Source organism: Mus caroli, unplaced genomic scaffold (genome assembly GCF_978045245.1).
Source record: "Mus caroli unplaced genomic scaffold, Mus_caroli_1 scaffold_8, whole genome shotgun sequence".
Lineage (NCBI taxonomy): Eukaryota > Metazoa > Chordata > Mammalia > Rodentia > Muridae > Mus > Mus caroli.
The window spans coordinates 15,446,103-15,468,849 of record NW_028227263.1 but is presented as its reverse complement, the minus strand read 5'-3'; the positions used below and the strand labels follow the sequence as shown (position 1 = coordinate 15,468,849).

The 22,747-nt window shown below is 45.7% G+C and overlaps 1 protein-coding gene across 15 annotated transcripts in view; it reads right to left on the bottom strand.

Moving 5' to 3' along the window:
• Positions 1 to 22,747, bottom strand: part of Fgfr2 (fibroblast growth factor receptor 2) — a 104,373-nt gene that overhangs the window by 47,334 nt on the left and 34,292 nt on the right. For all 15 annotated transcript variants that reach the window (XM_021169071.3, XM_021169066.3, XM_021169069.3 and 12 more), the window contains 2 exons: positions 19,854 to 20,023; positions 10,209 to 10,332 (listed from right to left, as the gene is read on the bottom strand). In XM_021169071.3, the coding sequence (XP_021024730.1) occupies positions 10,209 to 10,332; positions 19,854 to 20,023 (294 nt within the window). The remainder of the gene's footprint in view (positions 1 to 10,208; positions 10,333 to 19,853; positions 20,024 to 22,747) is intronic.

The window sequence follows — 22,747 nt, the reverse complement described above, 5'->3', positions numbered from 1 at the left end:
GGCTTGGAATTGAGCTCCTTCTACCTGCTGGGTTGTCAATTTAGATCTTCTTAGGCAAATTATAGGAGCTGAGCTTGGTGTCATTTATACCCCAAATGTTTAAGACACCCTCGAGTTCCCTGGCTTCAGGGGTACGACGGCACTGTCAACTCTTCTGTCATGTTTTGATTCGAAAGGGCCTCTGCTTTTCTTTACAGGGGACTTGGCTCTTGGGAGGTAAACAAGATTCAGGAGACAGACAAGAATGACGTTTTGCGTGTGTTAAATATCACTAAACTAGATCTTCAAAAACAGTTTAAAATGGCCAGTTTTATGTAGCCCAGGCTGGCTTCAAACTGGCCATAAGGCTGACCATTAGATTTCTGATCCTTCTGCCTCCTCCTGGGATTACAGGCCTATACTGGCACACCCAGTTCCTGCGATACTGGGGATGGAACCTGGGGCTTCATTCATGCAAGGCAAGCACTCTACATCTGAGCTACACCTCCAGCCCAACCATAGCTTTGGGGTTTTTGGGGGTGGGGAGGGTGGGGGGCTTGTTTTGTTTTGTTTTTTTAAGGGGACACAGGAAATGTGACAATAATGTTGAATCCATGTGATTTGTTCCTAGGGTCGTGACAAACCCACCTCTCAGTGAAGTGTACTACCTTGTTCCGTTTACTAAATGACAGTTGTTCTTTCAATACCAAGTCTACACAAGGTCCCCGCCACACTGGCCTTTGGATGCTGATGTCAATTCAGACGTCAGATGTCCACAATCTCCCTCCTGAGGAGCAGAGGTAAACACAGCTGAGATCCACCCCACTGGGCAGGACACCATAGAGCCCTGCACCCCACTAGCCTAAAGGAACAGCACAATTCAGGAATGTGTGATTTTAGCTGGTGTGTGCAGTGCCGGGCTGCCCTCACAGGAAAAATGTGCTGGACAAGGTTTTGTTCTTTTTAAATTGCTCAGGCATTAAACACATCCTCTTGTCAGAAAGGCTGAATTCCAGATTAGACTCTATCTTTTCTCATGGGATTTGCAAAGAAACAAAATGGGAATCACTGGGAAACCCCCAAAGCCAAAATTTTATGCCCTGTGGGTTTCAAATGCTATGCAAATATCTATCGGAAAGGATCAAGCTAGCCTATTTTTAGAAATACGTCCTAGAAAAGTATTCACACAGGTGCCCAATAAAGAGATGTACACCAAGCTTGTCATGGTCATGTTGTAATGGAAAAAGAGGGTATGCACAGCCTAAATATGATGACATGCTATGGCTCTGTCAGCAGCACATGGGCCACAAGGATGAACTGAAAAAGACCGGTATGTGTAGACACAGGACAACTTGACTCTCGTTATCAACTTTCACCATTTAAAAAAGCCTTCCTTGGAGGAAGTCCGGAAAGCTTCATGCTAATCCCTCGGATGCCTGGGTTTGCTCCTGGGGTGGATCAAGCAGAAGGAAAAACTCTCAGCACATCTGAGCAAACAAGAAATGTCTCCCTCAGGTACAGACCACTCGAGAAGCTAAAGGATAGACTGTTTGTTTTCCTAGAGCCAAACTGGGAGACACTCAAGACTACATGTAGCTCTCGGTGCACTCAAATAGCAGAGAGGCTCAGAACCATCACCCAGATCCCAAACACTGCACCAACAAGACAGAGTTCACCCTCACAACACAACACAACACAACACAACACAGACGATGTTCTAACGTCTCCCTCCAAATCAGGACAGGGACTTCCTCACTGCCTCCTCTTTCTTCACAGAAGAACAGAACACCATCCCCATGTGACAACATCAATGTCCTTGGTCACCTCCTCCCACAGCCTCCTGCTCTGGACCTGCTATGTAAAACCTACACTAGTAAAACAACCTTCCAAATCAAATCTCCTATGTTAGCAGCACACCCTGGCCTCATTCTCCTTTCTCCTGCTCTGTGGACATAAAAACCAAACAGGAAGATGATGAACTCAGTCATGACAGCAGGGTTCTCTGAGGGAAAGGGAGTCTATGAGCAAAAACTTACACGGATCATTTACAAGGGGAAGAAGATGGTGCCATACTCACTCCTAAGAAGAGCTGGTATCAGACTCAATTCACCTGGCCCTTTAGTTCAAAAAGGCAGATGCTAATCAAGATGTATGAACACATGTGTTTAAAAACTCTAGTTTTTCTGTTTCAGAATTTGAAATATGTTAAGATGCCCTAAACTCAAATATAAATTACACATGAACTAGTTTCTCTGCTACAGGGTAAATGCATTTTATCTAAAATGCTTGGGGCCAGAAGTGCTTCAAGTTAGAGCATTTCTTGGATGTCAGGCTATGCGTGCATCTGTTTTACTTGTTGGCCATCTGTAATTCTAAAACCCTGAAATCCTGAATTCTTCAAAATCTGAAACTTGTAACAGGACAATCCTTGACTGACAATACAATAAATCAGAGAATTAAGACATTTTTGGAGACTGGATTTGCAGATTAGCCATGTTCAACCCAAGGGGCCCATTACCGCACACTGTTGCTGCGATCCACGAACGCATCCTCAAGCTAAGCTTGCTCCCAGGTTTTGTGCAGCTAAGTAGCTTTCTATCTACCTGCTCCCATCTGCACTTTCTATGCACAGTCCCAGGAAAAGACCATCTTCGCACAGAACTGTAGGGCATTAACCTAACCAGGACACTTCTACATCCTCCCGAGCTCCTATTGCAGATTCCATGCCAAAGATCAGACAGCCAACCAAACATTAGCCCTCTTTGTCGGTCACCTTTACCAGCACACTTGCCAGAACTGAGAGGAATCGATAACTTTCCTTCCTCAACTGTAGGTCAAAGGGCTTCTGAAGGTCCTCAGGAACAGAGCAAAAATAGACTATTAACCAAGCACTGAGAGATCCCTACCAGATTGGTGCCTACAAGCCGCTAGCTGTCTGCGAGGGCTAACTTCTTCCAGGGAAGCAACTCCTTTGAAGCAGTTGACCGCCGACCAGTCTTTGCCCCTGGAAGCCCTGTGGTAAGGCAGGAATGTGGAGCCTCTCTGGAGTAATGAAATCTCATTAACCGGCTTTGACCCCAGGGAGTTTTGAAATCCCCATCAAGAAAGTACTAAGCCTCAGCACCCCCGTAATGAGGACTAGGCTGAGTGTGTGTCTCGGCCTGGAGACCGGTGAAGAAGCACAGAATAAGCATGCAGATCGCCCGGTGCCATGATTTAGAGCCCTGTTCTTGTAAGCAACTCTTTCTTGGCTGGGTGCAACAAGCAAAGCAGGTTGTCGCCCATCGTGGTTTGAATCAGGAATGGCCCCCAAAGGTTCCTGTTTTGAATGCTTGAATCTCAGCTGGTGGCACTATTTTGAGGGCTGGAAAGGGCCTTTAGGGGTTGTGGCCTGGCTGCCAAAAGTAAGTCCCTAAGAGTGGGCCTTTGGAAGGTAGACTTGGCCACAGATCAATCAGGGATGTGTTTCCTGCACACTGCTACTCTGGGACTAGGGTTCTGTGTTCTTTCGCAAAGGCTCTCTCTGTGAACTATCACCTGCGTACAACCTTAACCCTCAGCTCATCCAAGTGATGAGGCTAGGTTTGCTAAGTCCAGAGCTGGCAGAGAGAGACAGCTCCAGCATGGTGTCAAGCTACAACAAGAAATGGGATAGTGTCTGCTGGCAGCAAGATCAGAAACGCAGAGAGATCTAGGTGAGGCCTGGAGCCCAGGAAACCACTGGAGGGCCTCTGAGGGTCTCTGTGCTGAAACCTGGCTGGTGCCGGAGGAACACAAGGCTTACAAGCAAGAATGGAAGGAAAATCAGCACTCAGTGGTAAAACCTCTAGATCTTGGTTACAAGTCATTTAAATTCTGTACCCAAGATTCCCCCCACCCCCACACCGGTCACATCAAGCTCTAAGAAGCCAATGAGATGGAAACTAAGACTCGTATAAGATCTTTCTCAGCAGAAATCAAGGAGATCCTGCTAGTGGAAGTTTCTATAATGAACTCAATGGCTAAATGATTCAATACCAAACATCCTATCACCACATCTTTATTTTTATCCATATAGCCATATAGCCCAGGCTGGCCCAGACTCTGTAGCCAAAGATAACCATGGACTTCTTCTAATCCTCTCCAGAATGACTAAGATTACAGATATGCCATACTACACTTGGTTATATGCAATGTGGGGTGGGGGGGTGGGGGGGTCAGACATAGGACTTCATCATGTATTCTAGGCAAGCTCTATATCAACTGAGCCACACCCCTGTCCTGGCCCCTACTATCGCATCAAGGACTTGAACACTATTCCAGGTCCCACATTGGATAACCAGGCTCCTCCAATCCCTTCCTCACTTCTATGAGATTACATAGAAGCCTCTGTCATTCCAGCTTCCAAGTAGCAAACCGATGCCTTGTGCAATTTCTTCCTCTCACTAGAGACTGCCAGAGGCTCCAGGCCAGGGGTCAGCCACACAGCAGGGCTGAACAGTCTGTGCCTAGAAGAAGCAAGACTTCATTCTTCTTAAATCCACACCTGAGGTACCCGGCACATGCTGCCAGGCTGTGTCACATCACGTCTAGAGCTGAGCTGTGGAGGATTTGTGTCAAGGGCTAGCCAACAGTGTCTTTCTGGCCTGCCAGTGACAAGCCAGGGCAGGACTGGTGGTAAAGGCTGCGCCACCTCCACCCTGCCAGAAGTGAAGGACAACAAATGGCAGCCCTAACCATACCACACCTGGGTTGGGAGATGAGATTCCAGAGAATGTATTTAAACTAATAAGGGATCAGACATGTTGTTCATACCTCCACTGCACTCCCCCCCTACCCTACCCCACCCCACCATACCAAATATCAGGCATCACCAGTAAGTATTTAATAGTCTCTGGGAACACAGAAGTATAGCGGTTAGCAAGAAAAAAGGCTCATAATTCAGAGCTGAAGGGCCTACATGAGTGAAGAAGGATACTAACCCTCACTTCTTCATATATATGTGTATGTATACATGTATGTATCCTTGCGTGTGTGTGTGGGGGGGGGTCCAAGCGTGTATGTACCTGTGGCAGTCTGAGGTTCATATCAGACATTTCCTTGATTTATTTTTCTACCATATTCTTTGTGGCAGGGTCTTTCTAACTGGGAACTCCCAGACATAGCCAATCTCACTAGCTAGCCTACTCACAGGGTCCTGTCTCCAACCTCCAGGGCTGGAAATGACATGCTGACCCAGCATGTACCTGGGTTCTAAGGACCCAAACTCCTGCCCTCTAGTTCTCAAGTCCATTTGCTTGGCAAGTGCTTTACCTACTGAGCCATCTCCCCCTTGCCTGAAAGGCCTACAGGAGTGTCTTCTCCAAGTCCTTGTACAAATCACCGAAACCCTGCTGGACCCAGATCTCCTCAGCCTTGACATGGGGTGGGGGATGGAAGGAGGAGTAAGGAGGCTCTGTGATACTCTGCAAGCCAAGCAACCAAACCAGTCTAAGATGACAGCATTACCCAAAGATGCCAAGTCAGCAGGAAAGAGAACTTCACCCACTGGTCCCCAGATGGCACCCAGTTTGCCTAATTAAGACTTGTGGGGCTCAGGAGATGGCGCAGTCATTGTAAAACACCTGCTTTTCAAGTATGAGAATCTGGGTTGGGTTCCCCCAAACCCATGTAAAACAGCCAAGCAGAACGATGTATGCTTGCAATCCCAGAGCTGAGATGGCACAGACGCACTGACCAGTCAGCCTAGCCTAATTGCTCAGTTCAAGGTCGCAGTGACAGACCTTGTGAAGAAAAGGAGGAGGGACCAAAAGACTCCTATGGACTAGCACAACAGTTGACCTCCAACATCCACATACTCCTAGACACATAAACACACACACACACACAAATGCACACAGACACACTTCTTCCAGTTGAGACTACCAAAAGTTATTAAAGAGTAATCCACGTGGGGACATTTGTTACAGCAGTTTTAAGGCACTAACACGGCCATCAAACAAGTGAGACAAACATCTTCTTTCCAATGTTGCAGGTTCAGGAGAGCCTGACAGCTCTCCTGGTGCCCAGATGTTTCTGACATTAGGCTGGCTACTCTTATCGCTGCACCAAGCTGTATTTGTTCCTAACATGCTAGAGCCTCGGTTCTTGTGTCAGACCCAAGAGATGTTGAAAAGAGTTAATGACTTCTAGGCGCCAGTTGGCGGTGGTGGGCCATCCGTCAGATCAAGGGCTTCAGCATCCCCACTGAGCAATCACACTGAAGACTCACTGCCTCCTGTAGCCATTTACCTGGCGGGCTGTTTTATTATTGCCACAGTCACCAAGGCCTGGAGCTTCGTGCTAATTTTCCTATGCTGTAAATGGCTGCAAAGTAATAGTGTCAATTTTAATGAGGCTAGAGCTATCCCCTCGCACACAACAATGACCCGCTGTTTTATTCCAGGACACAAGAGCATCACTTAAATCATACAGCTTCACGGCTTTTTTGTGGGGGTGCAGGAGTGGAGCGTTCAGTCTTGATGCTTCCTACCAATACCTGAATCACAGACGGAGCTAGCACAGAGGCAGTGCAGCAACAGCCAGGCCTTCAGTTCTCTGGCAACCGTTTCTAGTTTTCTGTGAAGTACAGCGGCAACTGAGACCCTGTTACTACATAGCGAAGTAGAGCATTTGGGCTCCAGGGCCACCAGGAGTTTGTTGCCTACGCCTGAATCTTTTCTGTTTCCACTTGCCAAGATGTTCAGAGTGACTGCCAGCCCTGTAAGTCTCTATGAGACTCTGGCTGACTCACTTCTCATTTTATTAGAAGCTCTCCAAAGCACGCTGAGGTAGAGAGAGAGGGAGAGAGAGAGAGAGAGAGAGAGAGAGAGAGAGAGAGGAAATTTCACACCTCGAACTTTACTGAAAATGTCTTATATTCCACTGACTTTTGAGTATTTATAAAGAAGGCTCAAGACTTAGAAAAAAAAATCACTGGAGTTGTGCTTTAATGGATATTCCCAACCAGCATTGTGTCATTATTGGCCCGGGTTGAGCTGGGCGATCTCCCAAACTTGTGACATAATCAGGCCTCTCTCTGCATTACTCCATACACTCCACGCTCCCTCCACATCACACCACTGAATCATATGCTCTTTTCAGCAAGACTGATTGCCAGGGGATTAACATTAGACAGCCCAGCTCCATTATTCAGCAGGTCCATTCAAATCCCAGCCCTAAACTAGGAGAGAGACTTCAGAGCTTTCACAGGGATGAGCTGCCAGAGAGCTCAAAGGGGAGGTGGGGCAGGGGGGCTTTTGAATGTTTAACACAACAACTCAAGCTAAAACCTGCTGTAAGCAAGACCCTGGGGCGACAGTGGCCCTGCCTTGACTCCTCAATTCTTGGAATGGCCCCAACCATGAATAATTTGTAGACCTGTGTTAGGCTTCAATCCCAAAGGACTCCTACAGAACAATTATTTTTTTTCTCTCCGTAATAAATTACTTAATTTTAAATTTAAGTATTCAGAACTTTTAGCCCCAAATCTGGCATTCTTAATGTAAACAGTCCATGTCAGATTTTTGTCCCTGCAGCCTGAAGTAAATCCCAAGTCATGTGTTCTTTGATGAACGGATTTAGAGCCATTTGTGACAAAAGAAATCCTCTCACACGTCACTCCTCTGTGTGTGTGTTTACTAAAATATCTGAGTCTAGCATACCACAAATGTCTCTATAAGAAACAAGACCAAAGCCAGGTCTGGTGATGCAGGTCTTTAAGAGGAGGTACCAGTCAGGATGCTGAGGCAGAAAGAAGATGGAAACGTTGACCTGAGACTGGGCAACTTAACAAGATCTCATCTCAACTGATAATATACATATTTTCAAAAACGTCTGGAAGATGGCTCGGTGATAGAGTAGCTGCCTAATGTCAGCCCTCAGTATCTGAGGATGGGAAAGTGGGGGACACAAACCAGGGATGAGGACAGAGGTGGGCCAGGAATGTTCAAGTTCATCCTCAACTACACCACAAGTTCAAGGCTAGCCTGGGCTACATCAGAAAGACTCTATCTCAAAAATAAATAAAAATAAAAATAAATAAAAGGTAAGAAATAAGCTAGGCGGTGGTGGCGCACGCCTTTAATCCCAGCACTTGGGAGGCAGAGGCAGGTGGATTTCTGAGTTCGAGGCCAGCCTGGTCTACAAAGTGAGTTATAGGACAGCCAGGGCTATACAGAGAAACCCTGTCTCGAAACACACACCCCCAAAAAAGTAAGAAATAAAAGAAGGCTCTGATACTCTGTTATGAATAGTTATAGGATAAATATTACACGGTACCCTATCAAATTTCACACTACGGCTCCTGAATAACTCACACTCTTGACATTGGATGTTTACACCCATCCGTAAGTTAGGACTACATGCTATGCTCTGAAAGGAAGTTTTGTGAGTGTAACCTCACTTAACCAGACAGTAAAATGTTTAACTTTTAGTCAACCTAAATCTTCAATTCAACCAATCTATGTGGTTTATTTAATCCTGTATTGAGGGAGGCTTTTATTGGTTCTTGGGTCATTCAAGCATTTGCAGAATTTCCCTTCAAACAGTTTGCATCTTATGAAAGAGACAGAAATATCCACAAGTAAGAGGATACCCAGGGCCATGCATGCAGACAAAATGATGTAGCAGAGTCTGTGTTTACAGTGGGTGGATCTGTTTGTGTCACCTTGTCACCCGGGAGAAATCAAAATGGATTGACTCCTCAGTCATCAATCTGCACACATAAGAGTAACCCAAAGAAATGACCAAGAAGAGAGAAGAAGACAAGTGTCACTGTGTCTGACAAGTCAGACCACAGAAAGCTCCTACAGGAAGAGATTCGAACCCACCAATTCTGTGACATAGAGGAGCCCCAGCTGTAGACTCCTGTCAGGAACAGTGGGGCAAACCCTAACTATCAACTTGACAGGACCTAGAATCACCTAGAAGACAACCCTCTGGGCAAGTTTGTCAGGAGTTAATAAAGTTAATAAAGGTGGGGAGACCCACCCCAAAAGGGGGTACCCAATTAGGTGTCCTATACAAGAAAGAGAAAGGAGACCTGGGTGCTAGTATTCATCTGTTTCCTGACTGCAGATTCAGTGTGGCCAGGTGCCTTGCCCACTATGATGGACTCAAACTGGGAACCCAAATGAACCCTTCCTTCCATAAGTTGCTTTTGTTAAGTATTCTGTGCAACAATGAGAAAAAACCTTAAGTAGCAGCCAATCAAATCTCATCAGTAGTCATGATACAAAGTCATGATAACCAGTAAAACTTGGGAAGAAATGCCCCATTCTGGAACTACAGGCTGTGTAACCTTAAGATGGGAAATGAAAATGATCCGCTTATGGGTGCACTGTGACAAAAACCTATTTGTGAGTCTCAAACATAGGTGGTTCCCTTTGCTCGGAGAAATGTCTTCCAGGAATAAGCATTGAGCTACCTAAGGACCATTTCTGACATTGACTTTTTTCTTCTAACCAGACAGGGACTCAATCATTAAATTAACTGTTTCTTTACTCTTTGTGATAAGTTGCCCTTCTTTAACCAATGTTTGCTGCCTCTCTTTTAAAAACAACATTTTCCAGGGCTGGAAAGGTGGTTCAACAGGTAAGAGCACGCATTGCTCTTCCAGAGGATCTGAGTTCTGTTCCCAACCTCCACATTGGTGATACACAACTTCCTAGAACTCTTGCTCCAGAAAACCCAGCACCCTCTTCTGTCCACTAAAAGCACCTGCACTCACTAGCACATATCCACACAGACATATCTACACAGACATATCCACACAGACATATCCATACAGACATATCCACACAGACATATCCACACAGACATATCCACAGACATATCCACACAGACATATCCACAGACATATCCACACAGACATATCCACACAGACATATCCACACAGACACACACAAACATAATTAAAGTTTCCCTTGCACGTACCAAGAATATTCAAAGTAATCTTAACTTCCAAAATGAAATGTTTTATACCACATCTACCTGATTAAAAAAAATAATGCTTAGGGACCAAGAAGAACTCCCCCAAGCCCATAAAACCTGGCTACCCAGGAAACAGAACACAGTCATACGACAGACGAGACTTTCTCAGATGACATCTTATGGATACAAAAAGGAGACAAGCCAATTCTCCTTCATTGTAAGGAAAAAAAATCTCGCTGCTATGGTTTGAAAGGAGTCAAGCCAGAAGGCAAACTCACCAACGACATCGAGGTGGTAGGTGTGGTTGATGGACCCGTATTCATTCTCCACCAGGCAGGTGTAATTGCCTTTGTCTGATGGGACCACGCTTTCCATAATAAGGCTCCAGTGCTGGTTTCGTACCTGAAAGAGTCAAAGGAAAGAGGGCTCTTTATCACAGACTAAAGCACCTGATACTTGCAGTATGAATGGAATTGGCTGGATCTGAGTTGAGCTCATGGCCAGAACAGGTTTAGCATGCACACAGCCTGGGTTCAAATACCCAGGAAGTTGGTGGAAGCAAAGAATGGACAGGATTTGTAAACTGCCCTACAATTAATATTCAGAAAGCTTTCCCTAGGCAGGCTGGTATTCAGGAGCCTGTAAACGTGTGTCCTTGTCTTAGATTTAAGGTTCCATTAGGAGAACCTACATGGTCAAGAAGTCCAACCAGTAAGCCTCACGATGTCATACCTCACTGGGAGGTGGCCATCCTCCCACCAGGAGCCTGCAGTCCCCAGAGTACCACGTAATCACCTAGAGCCAACAGTGGTGATCACTGGCTGTGTGCCACGCCCTCTGCCTTAGCTAATTTAATTCCTCCAAGAAGCCCTTGGGTCAGATCTATTATTGTTCCTAAGGCTGTTTGTTTCATTCTCTGAGCCCCCAGATATGTGGACAGTGTGTGTTTTCACTGGGACCAGGGTCTGTCCCTTCCCCTCCCTGATGGGGAGATAAATAAATGGCACATGTTCCTGGTATTCCCAGAATTCCAGACATGGGAGCAAGGACTCCAAGTTGCTGTTTGTAAATGTCTTGAGACTTTCCAAAGATAAGAAGCGCACGTAAAACTAAGCTATTGTGACTCCCACCCACAGCTTGTCCGCTCACATGAGGTTCTAATGTTCTCATCTTATGAGAACTTAACTAGGCAGTGGGGAAAGGCACTTCAGAGCCATGCCCTTCTAAAGAACAGATGGCGGGGCAGCTGTCCCAGGATGCACCTGAGAACAAGGGCAATGAATGATATGCCGTGGCTGTAACTGCCGAACAGAGCTTCTGCTACTGAGCAGAGCCAAGATCACTGTTCTCCACCAGGATGCCACATGGTAGCCCTGGGGTGAAGGCTGGATCCCTCTTAACAGCACAGGCAGAGGGTTAGAAATGGGGCAGGGCAGGGGCCTTGCTTAGATGCCACTGACCCCGACCCTTGCACAATCATGGAGTTGCCTCAGAGTCCAGCATAGGAAGGTGATAAAGAAACCCTGACTCACAAGCCAGAGAGGTAGGGAGAAGGGATGAATCTGAGGGCTTCAGACTGGTGACAGAGTAGGTCTGTGTTCTTCTCAAAAGACTCACATTGGTCCCCTTGCAGGACCTGCAAGACCACCTGAGAGAAAGCCAGGTGGCTCCTTATTAGGTAAAAGCTCCCTACATCATTCGATATGAGTGTCCTGATTGGGAAAGCCATGCCAATTCCATAGTCTTATGGGAACCTATCAAATTCCAGTCCCAGGGTGCTACTTGACAATGTCTCTCTGAGGGGTGGAAGAGACAGTGACCGGCTGGCTCTTCTGCAGAACTCAAGGCAGACAGGGCACAAGGGTACCCTCTGTATCCCAGGCTTTCGGGATGATCAGAACTGGTTCTCTCCCTGCCAGTCATGTGGAAGGTAGTTTAGGGATGCAGCCCCAAACTCCAGAGTCCACGCTTCATAATCCAGCCCTGAGCCCTGCTGTAAATATTCAGTTCTTTGAGCCCCCGCTCAAATGTCATGCCTGTGAGCCTTTAATCATGGCAGTGCCTCACTCTGGGCTCCATCCAAACTGTCAATGTCTTTCTTGTACCTGGATTCAGACTCTGGCACATGGCATATTCCAAATGGACTTGCCCACGAACTGCTAAGAGAGGTGACGTTGGCTGCCCAAGACATTAGATCTTGGCTTGGGACAGCACAGCCTGGCAGTTGCCTTTTTGGATACCACCCCCACACCCCCTCTCAGAGCACATGATCAGCCAAGTGTTTCCTTGGGTCTACGGCAGTCTAAGAAAGAGCCCCGGATACTAACTTCTTAGAGACACTCTACAAACATCAATAAGTTAACATGGATAAAATATTTTTTCAACAAGAAGCACATATACCAAAAAGTGGGTATTTCTACCCTTTCTAGAACCCTGTTACTCAGTATTTCCAGCTTTCTAGAACCTTGTGACTCCATCAATAACCTCCCACATGCAGTGACATTAATATTTTCTCTCTGACACCTCTACTCCCAACTGAATTCCTTGACACATCGTGAGACCCAAATATTAAAGATATGGCATTTTCCAAGGGATACTCTTAGAAACTAAACAGCCAACAAAGGGACCTGGATACTTCTGTAGAAGAGAGCCTACTGTCCATTAATTAGCAGCTGCTTAAACGACTGCAGTAGCAACTCTGTAAGAAACAGCAACCATAGGCACCGAGTTTGGAAATTTATTAAATCAGTGTTTACACACCAGGCTTCTGTGTGACCTGAAGGGACACGGGAGCAGAACACCCTTGCAGAAAGCACGTGACATGCACTGTGCTCTTCTGTGTGCTCTGAGTGTCTCAGAGCTGCAGGGCCACAATTATTTTGTCATTCGGGTCAAGTGCATGTATGCTGGTTTTGTACATGGAAAGTGACTACCTCCCCCCAAACCTGAGAAGCTGCTCGTCCACATTAGCAATCAAGGGAATGCAAATTAAAACAATAATGAGATACTTGTTCAGCAGCTGATTAACAGAAATTAGGAAGATCGGTGTCACTAGAGAACACGGTAAGTGAATACAAGGGAACGCAGACACCAAAGGGGAACGGCGACACAAAACCAGAGAAACCAGTCTGAGGGAAAAGGTGGCGGCACCCATTAAAACTAATGACACTTTTGCTTGTTGTTGCTGTTGTTTAACTGTGTAACGCTTCTTCTGGGTATCTTGTCCACAGAAAATAACCAGTCAGGCCAACTAGCAAGTTTGAGATTCAGTGAGAGACCTTGTCTCACTAAAGAGGATAAAAAGTGATTGAGGAAGACAGTTGATGTCAGCCTCCGGCATCCAAACACATGTGTGCGCAGAGAAATACGTAGCTGCATGACCAGAAAGAGAATGTCTCCTCAGCCGTCCACTGGGTCCTAAATCTTGCTCTTGGGGTATGTTCCTCTTCTGGGTCTCTCTAGCTGACCAAGAACAAAAGGCCAGGGACAGGAGGAGTCCTGCACCAAGCAACATTCCCGTAACTCGTTATTTTCATTCCTGCCCACAGTCAAATTTGTGGAATTCATCGTTATTTTCCAGCTGCCAAGGAACAGAACTGGCGAGCAGAGTTCTAAAACTATGTTCACCAAGGTCTTTCTTGAAATAACATTTCAGTATTGAAACAAAGCAGACTGAAGCTAAGCCCCTGAGCTCTTTAACTTGGAGCACAAAAAAAAAAAAAGCAGATTCCACAAATGTTCCACACCCCACCCATTCGAAGACAGAAGGCAGTCCAGACAGGTTTTTTGTTGTTGTTGTTGTTTTATGTTTTCTGTGGGGTTTTTTGTTTTTGTTTTTGTTTTTTCCAGACTCCTTCAGCTATCCCAAACCTCTCTAAATGCCTTTGAAAGCCTTGGCTATACTCAAATAACAACAGGGAATAAAGATTTAACTTATGCAGAATCAAAACATATCACCAGAAAGTCAAAGGTCAAAGGCCCCAAGTGTCACCTGGATGTTTGGCTTCCTCATTGCAAAACAACAAAATATTCAAAGATTTCCAAATACCCAGGTGTTCGCTAACAAGGAGAATAAACACCCAGAAGCTGTACTCTGAGCCAGCTCGAAGGAGGTGTCCATGTGACAACAGACACCCTATGACTTCCCAGCAATACAAATCCCTATAGTCCGGGTTTCAGAAAGGTAATCTATAAATACATCCATGGTTGAGAAGCTATAGGAAATCTCACTATTCCCTCCCAGAGCCCCATTTCCAGGAGGCTCCTAAGGATGTCAAGCCACTCCTTGTGAACGCACCTGTATACACATCTCACACATGTGTAGAGGGACTGGCATTTAGCTGCCTGTCATCTCCCAGATGTGAAGGCAGACACTTGTTAATGCTTAAACCGGCATTGACGGGTAGCAGTTTGCTTTGCACTGGGGTTGTCCAGAGAACTGTACCATCAGACCTTCTACCACAGTGGTTCTCAACCTGTGGGTTGTGACCTCTTTGGGGGTCAAACAACCCTTTCACAAGGGTGGTCACCTAAGACATTCGCTATGACTCACAACAGTAGCAAATTTACAGTTTTGAAATGGCAACAAAAATAATGTTATGGTTGGGGTCACCACAACATGAGGAACTGTATTAGAGGGTTGCCCCTTTAGGAGAGTTGAGAGCCATTGATCTACAGCCACAGGTGGAAATGGAACATCTTCACTCAGATCAGTAAAGAAGCCCTGACTCTCTGCAGAGGCAGTGTGTCTTACACCACCAAATGCAATCTTCGGGCAATGAAGGTGCCAGCAAAGTGGGTGGCAGCAGGGCACTCGGCACCTTCTGAACTCAGCTCTTTAATAATACTGACCTTCAAGAACTGCTATGTATGACCCAGTAATTCCACCAACTACATACCCCAAAGAGCTGAAAGCTAGGACTCAGATACGTTCACATAAATTATAACTAAAGGTGCTGGGCACAGCCACTGGATGGAATACTGATTAATCATAAAAATAAATCAAGTTTTGATTCACACTGTAAAATAGATGGACCCTGAATAGATTTAAGTAAAATAAGCTGGACCTAAAAGGCAAACATCCTGTGATCACATTTACAGGCGGGACTAAGAAAACAAAACAAATTTAAAGATATAAAAATAGACTTGAGAACCCTCAGTGCTGGGGGAGGGTTTTTTTCCTTAATGGGTACAGACATTTTATTTAGAGTAACAAAAAAAAGTTTTGGAGGTTAAAAAAAAAAAAAAAAAGATCCAACAAGATGGTGTTCTAGGCATTCTAGGGTAGGTTTTGGTGGGTTTATTTTGATTTGTTTTTAAGTTTCCTAACCCAGAGAGGTGACAGAAGTTGGAAGAACAAATGAACACCACACACACACACACACACACACACACACACACACACACGACTGAGGTACAGAAAGCCAAATATTTCTACCTGTGTTTTAAGCCGAAACAAATCTGAGCTCCTTTTTCAAGACAATTATTTTTAGTTCTAATCACATGTTCTATGTGGGCTAGATCTGCGCATGTAGACGCAGGTGCCCTCTGAGGCATACAGGATCTCTGGGTGCTGAGAACTGACCCCAGCTCCTCTGCTTAACCAATACATGTTCTTAACCACTGAGCCATCCCTCCAGCTCAAGTTTTGGTCCCATTTCTTAATTCCCTGATTTCAAGTGGTTTTGTGTCCCCCCCCCCTTCAGTGGCCTCATGCACAAGTCATTCCAAAGCATGCTGGGGTGTGGTGGCCAAGGGCCACAAAGCCATAAACAAGTCAGAAGAGTTTGAGGGACTGGCCTGGCCATCAAAGCCCTGTGTGGGCTCCAGAATGACAGATTTATGAAGAAACAAGAAAAATCACACAAATAACCAATGTTCCTTTATGGAAACTTCCAGGTCTCTGGCTTTCTGGAAAAACATACCACGGAAAACTTGACACCTTGCTTCATTAAGAGGCAAACAGACAGAAATCAGAGGAGCGGGGGTTGGGACTTGGTAGGCCCTCTCTGGGGCGCTTGAGTTGGGTCTCTTCAATTAGGTATCTGTCCTATGACATGGAATTGCTTCCAAGACAGATAGTTTGAGTATGAGTCCTAGGACCCATCTGGTGAAAGGAGAAAACCCACTCCCTCCCACAGGTTGTTCTCTGGCCTCCACAAGATCATACACACACAAACACACACACACACACACACACACAAAATCAAATAAAGTAAGCTTTTTTGTTTGTTTTTTTCAAGTAGGTCTCCCCTTTCCGGTGCTGAGACACGCAAAACTACAGCCTACACACAGCACCTCAGGTCAAATGTTTGCAGGGACATTTTCTTTAGGAGTTCACTCAGCAATGAAGAAAATATCAAAAAGAGAACCCCACACAGAGACTAAGATACCCAACCTTGTGCCACGAACCACATGAAGCCTGCAAACCACCACAACCTAGGAACCCTGGAGGGTTTAATGCATCTGCAGCAAGAATTATGCTTTAGGGAGTATGTTTGCCACCCTGAAAGCTATGACTTTCCTAATTCCCAGAAAGCCCTGGGGCTCCACAGAATTTCTAAATTTCCAGTATCACCACAATGACTGTCCTACCAGGGTCAACTTTATTGCCCTGATGTGAAAATCTCTATTGCACAATCATTTGCATTGGACAGGTCACCTCAGGGGCCACCAGGCCACAGCCCCCTTCTGCATGCCCCAGGGAAAGATCAGGTGAGCACCAAGGCCAGGGCCAGACATTCTAAAGGCCAGCTCTCCCTTCATCCTTTCCACCCTCTTTCCTTTATTTTCTGGGGAGTGTGTTTCTGTGTGCAGATGAGTGGAGGCCAAAGGTCAAATTTGGGTATCTCCCTTTACCTTATTCTGAGACAAGATCTCTTTCTCACCAAACCTGACTTGGCAAGACTAGCTGGCCATTGAACTCCAGTCCTGGGATTTTAGGTACACACTGTGACATCTGCCCCATCCCCCTCCCCCTTTTTTTTTAACAGGTTCTAGTCTTGAACTTGGGTCACAGCAAGCACTTTACCAACTGAGCCATCTTTCTATCCTTCATTTCTCAAGCATCAAAATGTCCTTTAGAGTTAGAATTTTGTCCCTAGTCATCCAAATTCCTTTCTCCTTCCTTCTAGAAACAGCTCAAACACGAATTAACAAAAACTCCCAGGGTCGGTGGGAGGGTTGGAGAGATGGCTCCGTGGTTAAGAACATTTGCTGATCTTGAAGAAGACCCAGCATTCCACATGGTGGCTCACAACTACAATTCCAGTTCCAGGGTTCTAACACCTTCTTCTGTCCTCTGAGGGCACCAGGCACACATGTGTACACAAATATACATGCAGGTGATACTCATACACATAAAACAAACAGATAAATCTTAAAAATACAAAACAGCCAAAGCATGTGTCCTCATAGGCTATAACCATCTTCCAGGGTGGGCTGGGAGGTCCTCCTGGGTACTCTTAATTAGCACAATGTTGTCACAGGTAATTAACGCTACCTGCACCTGTTAAAAATCAAGGGCATTCCCTCATTAAGCCTGGTGTCTAACAGCTCTGAAATTGTAATCACTCATTCACATTTGCAAAATGTTCCTTATCCATAATAATGATGTATGGCCCATTTATTTTAAGACCAGGAGTCTCTGGAGACCCGCAGGCTCGCTTGGTACCTGCTTAAGAGATGTCTGCCTGAGCAGAATTAGTTAACTACCAGGGTCCTGACCGCCATTCTCACCGTAAAACAGTACGTAAGCAAATTGTTGAAACTGCATCATTCTGAGTTTCCCTGCAAGCCAGAGTGGTCTGTCAGTCTGGGAGATGGGGGCAGGGGTGGGGGAGTTTAAGTGACCCCCCCTTTCTAAGCTGCCATACCTAATGAAACTTTGCTTATTTGTTAATTTTACTTATTTTAGAGTCTACCTTCCAATGCCACTGTCTAAGGACTGAACTAAGAAGAGCAGGACCTGCTTCTAACAACATGGAGAAATCTCGGTAGAGGACTGACAAGTTCCCATGTCTGAGGTCTAGCAGACCTGTCCTTCTCTGCTCCTACGTTCAACTTCCCCAACCCAGAAAAAGACTTACAGGCTTTTCCCCATCTTCTTCCGGGTTTGGGCCTCTCTACACATTCATTTTTAAAGGTTAAAACCAAGGGGCAAAAATATTACTACAGAAGCAAATAGTCCTTTAAAGATGAAAGCCTGCTCAGCCAGTCCCAGGTATCCGACAGGTGGGAGGAAGCTCACGTAAATTCGGCAGGGTGGCACGGGGGCTGGGTGCCACAGTGCCAGGTTAAACACAGGGAGAGACCGCTCTTCTGCACACCCCAAGGCTGCCTCCAAGAGCGCCTCTCCCACCTGGTTTTTAGAAACTTGGCATTGGTGCCTTCTCTTTGCCCACGTGGGAAGCTTCTAAGATGGCTCTTAGTGATACTCTTGGCATTCATGCCCTTGGCTCAGCTCCTCCCTGGGGACCTGTTTAATTAAAGGGAAGTGGGGAAGAGCTGGAACGCTGCTCCCACGGTGAGGTCGCAGAGGCTGTGAGGTACCTGTTCTTCTGACCTCCCTCCTCTGCCTGCTTACCCTGGAGATGACAGCTGCTACAGTGTCACCAGCTCTGCTCTGGCCCATGTGGCAAGAAGCATGAGCATGAATCCTAATGACAAATGAACGGTTCCTTCCCCAGAGAGTCCTTTAAGGAAGAACCCAGCCCTAACTAAAACCGTGGCATGGTTCTGGGAGAAACCTAGAGGAAAGACCCCACTAGGCTGCACTTGGAATTGTGGCAAAACTATGAGGCACTGACTGTAAAACCACAACCTGAAGCAGCCTGTTTACACGGCAACTGATAACTTATACACCCTCATCCTTCCAAATGCACAGGAACACGGTCTCTTGAAAAACTTGTAAAGTAATTCTAGCCAGACTAAATAAATTGAAAATTCCATCTCTTTGTTTCAAACCAAACCAAGTCAAAACCACCGCCACTACCACCACCACCACCACCACAACTTTCCAACTAATCCCCAAACAGATCTTCCTGCCTCCCCTTCCTGAGGTCTCACACTAAAGGTGTGTGCCACCATGCCTAGCTATCCCTGGGTCTTCTCTAGCCTCCCATTGTGCTAAGACCACACTTCCTTGCATGCCCATTGCTTACAGCATGTGCTTGTGACTTCATCTTTATCTTTATCTACCTGCTAGCTCTCAAGTTGTCATCTCTGCCATACCAAGTCCCCTCTGACTCGAAGCCACATCTGGTCCTGCTTGCTTAGCTTCCTCCGTGCTTAGGCAGTGTCCTATAGAAGGATACTTAATCAAAGATGCTGAATGGATGGACGAAAGCCTAAGGAACATCCCTAGGGATGTTCGATCAATGACACTGAATGAAGGAACAAATCCATTCTTAGCATCCCAGGATGTCACAGAGATGCTGTCACTCAGCTCCTCCGTGAAGGATGAGGCTAAATTGTAGGCCGTTCTCTGATGGGCCATTGAACATCTTTGGTGATAGAGAATCAGGGGCTGCTTCTGTCACTGGCCAGCATTTCCCTTGCTAACTAATACTAGTTCATACGTCCCTCCTCTAATGCAAGCTATTGCCTCTCACTACAATTCCACCCTCACAGGCTGGCTGCACCAGTTCAGGTTTTACAGGCCATAAAGCATATAGAAAACAGACCCTCAACTTTCGACCCCCTGGTTATTAAACTCTCCTCGTGTAAAGAAGAATGCAAATGGGGACTAACTTTAAAATTACAGGGGCGTCCAGGGCGATCTTTTAAACATATCAGACAGTGACGTGATCAATTACAATAATTGTGTCTTTTTAAAAACACATATTCCCTCTGGTCCTGCCAACTCCAGAGGACTTTAAAAAAATAAACATTTGGAAATACAGGGCTTAGAAGCTCAGTCCTACCTTATAGCCTCCAATGCGATGCTCCTGCTTAAACTCCTTCCCATTTTTTAACCACCTCATTGTGGGTGTTGGATTTCCCCCAGCCGGACAGCGGAACTTCACAGTGTTGGCGGCAGGGACAGCGTGGAGCCGCTTCTCCATCTTCTCGGTGTTGGTCCAGTATGGCGCTCCTGAGTCAGAAGACAATGAAATAGAGGTCCATGAAGGAACAGCCTCATCAACTCCACAAAGGTGGGATTGCTTTGCTGTACAGGGAAGGATCTGATTTTCTTTTGACTCTTTGGATAATATTTATGTTAGGAAAATATTTTCAGAAGTCTGGTCCAGCTGGCCTAGCAGAAGGTCCCCCGGGGGCGGGGGGTGCTGCTTATTGGGTTCTGCCTATTAACAGGGAAAAAAGCTTGGGAAGCACCTTCTCGTTTGCTCCTGTCTGGTGCCAAGAAATAATTCCATGTCAAATCATGCTTTAAAATGCTACTTTATATTCACAGAAACAGCCCATGTAATAACAAGGGCTCAGTCCTCCAAAAATACATCATTTTAGATCACCGTGCCTATTAAAATGGTCAAATATACACACTGTAAAAATAAACTGTCCTCGGGGAGCATATCAGCTTACAGATCAGAACTTTCTTTCTGTGTGGGCACGGGTAGAGGGGTGTTCATGTGTGTTCGGGTGCATGCGCATGTGTGTGAGGTCAGAGGTCAACCTCAGGTGCCTGTTCCTCAAGTGCCAAAAAAATAAATACATTCTTTTTTTAGACAGGGTCTCTCACTGACCTGGAACTTCCCAGGTAGGTGAGGCTGGCCCGCCACAGAGCTCCCAGGGACCTCTACGCTTCCATTTCCCCAGCACTGGGTTGACAAGCGCATGCCATGGTATCAGGCTTTTTCTAATGGGTTCTGGGGATCACACTCAGATCCTCATACTTACAGAGCAAGCACTTCACCCACTGAGTAGCTTTGCTCACATTCTAACCCGCCCCAAGCAGTCTTATAAAGGGCAATTGATGATAGTATAAGCTCTCATCTTAACGTGGTAAAATATCGAGGAAGCCATCATTAATTTCCTTGTACCTTATGTGATAAATCAAGATACTGTATTGATAAGTATATCTTAATGTTTTTTATTTAATGAACGAGAACTTTTTTTTTCCAGTGGTGGTTATGAGCACTATAATCCTAACACCATGCCTAGGCTTATTAAGAGGCAACTAATCAAATGCTAAGTCCCCTAAATGGCCCTCACAGTCACAGGTACAAGTGACTTATGAAGCCCAGAAAAAGAGGTAGATCTTTCCATGACCAAATAACAAGCACAGTGCACCTTATACACAGGTGCCACAGCCTCCATCCAGAACGCTGCTATAAATTCTCATGCCTGGGCTAATAGCTCGAGGCTGCTAGTGACCCAGTGTTTGTTTGCCAAGCACTGTTCTAAGAGCTTGTGCATACTTAGCATGTACCAGACTCCTCACAGCATCCCAACAGCAATCCCAAGGGAGCTATTGCCATCCCTGCTGCAGGTCGAGCAAACTGACATTACCTGCCAATAGTCGCAGCACCAAAAGGTTTGCAACTGACATTTAACCAAGATCAGTCTGATGCCTGAATCTCAGTCCTTATCCCAGTCTTCCTAGCTGTTACAGACCAGGTTCACCAAAAAGTCAAGCCTGCTATGCCACCTTGTAGACACTAAAAGCTAGAATCTGAGATAGTCAGTTAGGGTGAACACTTTAACCTTCAGTATTGTCCAGAACTTCCACTGAAATATTGGGCAACGATTATACTTTCCACGTGATAAGGGTCTGCAGGAGCCGCACACATACTCTACAAACCAGAGGCAAAGTGGCCACAGTCAGGGAGCATATTTGGGGAGAGGGGTGTCAACCTGAACAGCTCTCCTGTTACAATCACTTTCTGGAATAACTGCACCTATGCCTTGCTCTTAACACCTGCTATAAGAGGCAGAGCTGAGATTTCTTATCAAGGGTACACGGTATCTTCTTCACACATTCCCAAGTGTCAAGGTGGTGGGATTTCGGTGGCAACCTCGTGACACCAAGACTGTGTACAAAACCACAGTTGCTTATCCATTTAGAGCAGAAGGAAAGCAGGAGGAGGAGGGGAGAAGGAAGGGAGGGCAGGGGTGGGGAATGGAGAGGGTGAGAAAGAGGCCATGAAAGAAGAAAAGAATCTGTATCATTTCTTATCAATCCAGTTGCATTTGTGAAATGCAACTGTGATCTGCATCTATGAGCGGACCTTGTGGCCTGGGTATTGAATGCTTGTAAACACATCTATTCTTTTGAGAGTTCACCATGGGGGGACCACTGGACTCCCACTTATCACAAGACCCCAAGGACCTGGCATACCCTGAAACAATTTCAATCATCTTCCATTTTAAAAGCTTCTACTTAGAAAAATCCACCCAAAGCCACTGAAAGCAGCCATTGAGATCCCCAAATAAATAATAAGCTTTGTCCCTACACAAAGACTTTAACAAATCTGACCTAAATGGAAAGCATACCTCATGCTGTCAGGTGTCTGGACTCATGTCATTTGTTTAAGTAAACACAATGGCCTATTCACATGAATTAGCTAAATATTAATGCAGCCACTCTTTCAGATAGCATCAATTACTGCTGGGCTGAGCTCTGGAATGCCCTTTTAAAACAAAAAAAACAAAAAACAAAAAACAAAAAAAAACATAAAGGAAGCCAACAAATAGGTGTTTACAAACTATTAGGTATGATTTTCATGCTCTCTGAGATCAAAAAGTAGGGGCTGGCCTCAGGAACTAGGAATGTTCTTTTCCACTCTAAGCCATCAACAAGTCTGCACCACTGCAGGGGACTGCTCCCCAGCTGCACTGTCCTGACTTGTGTCTACAG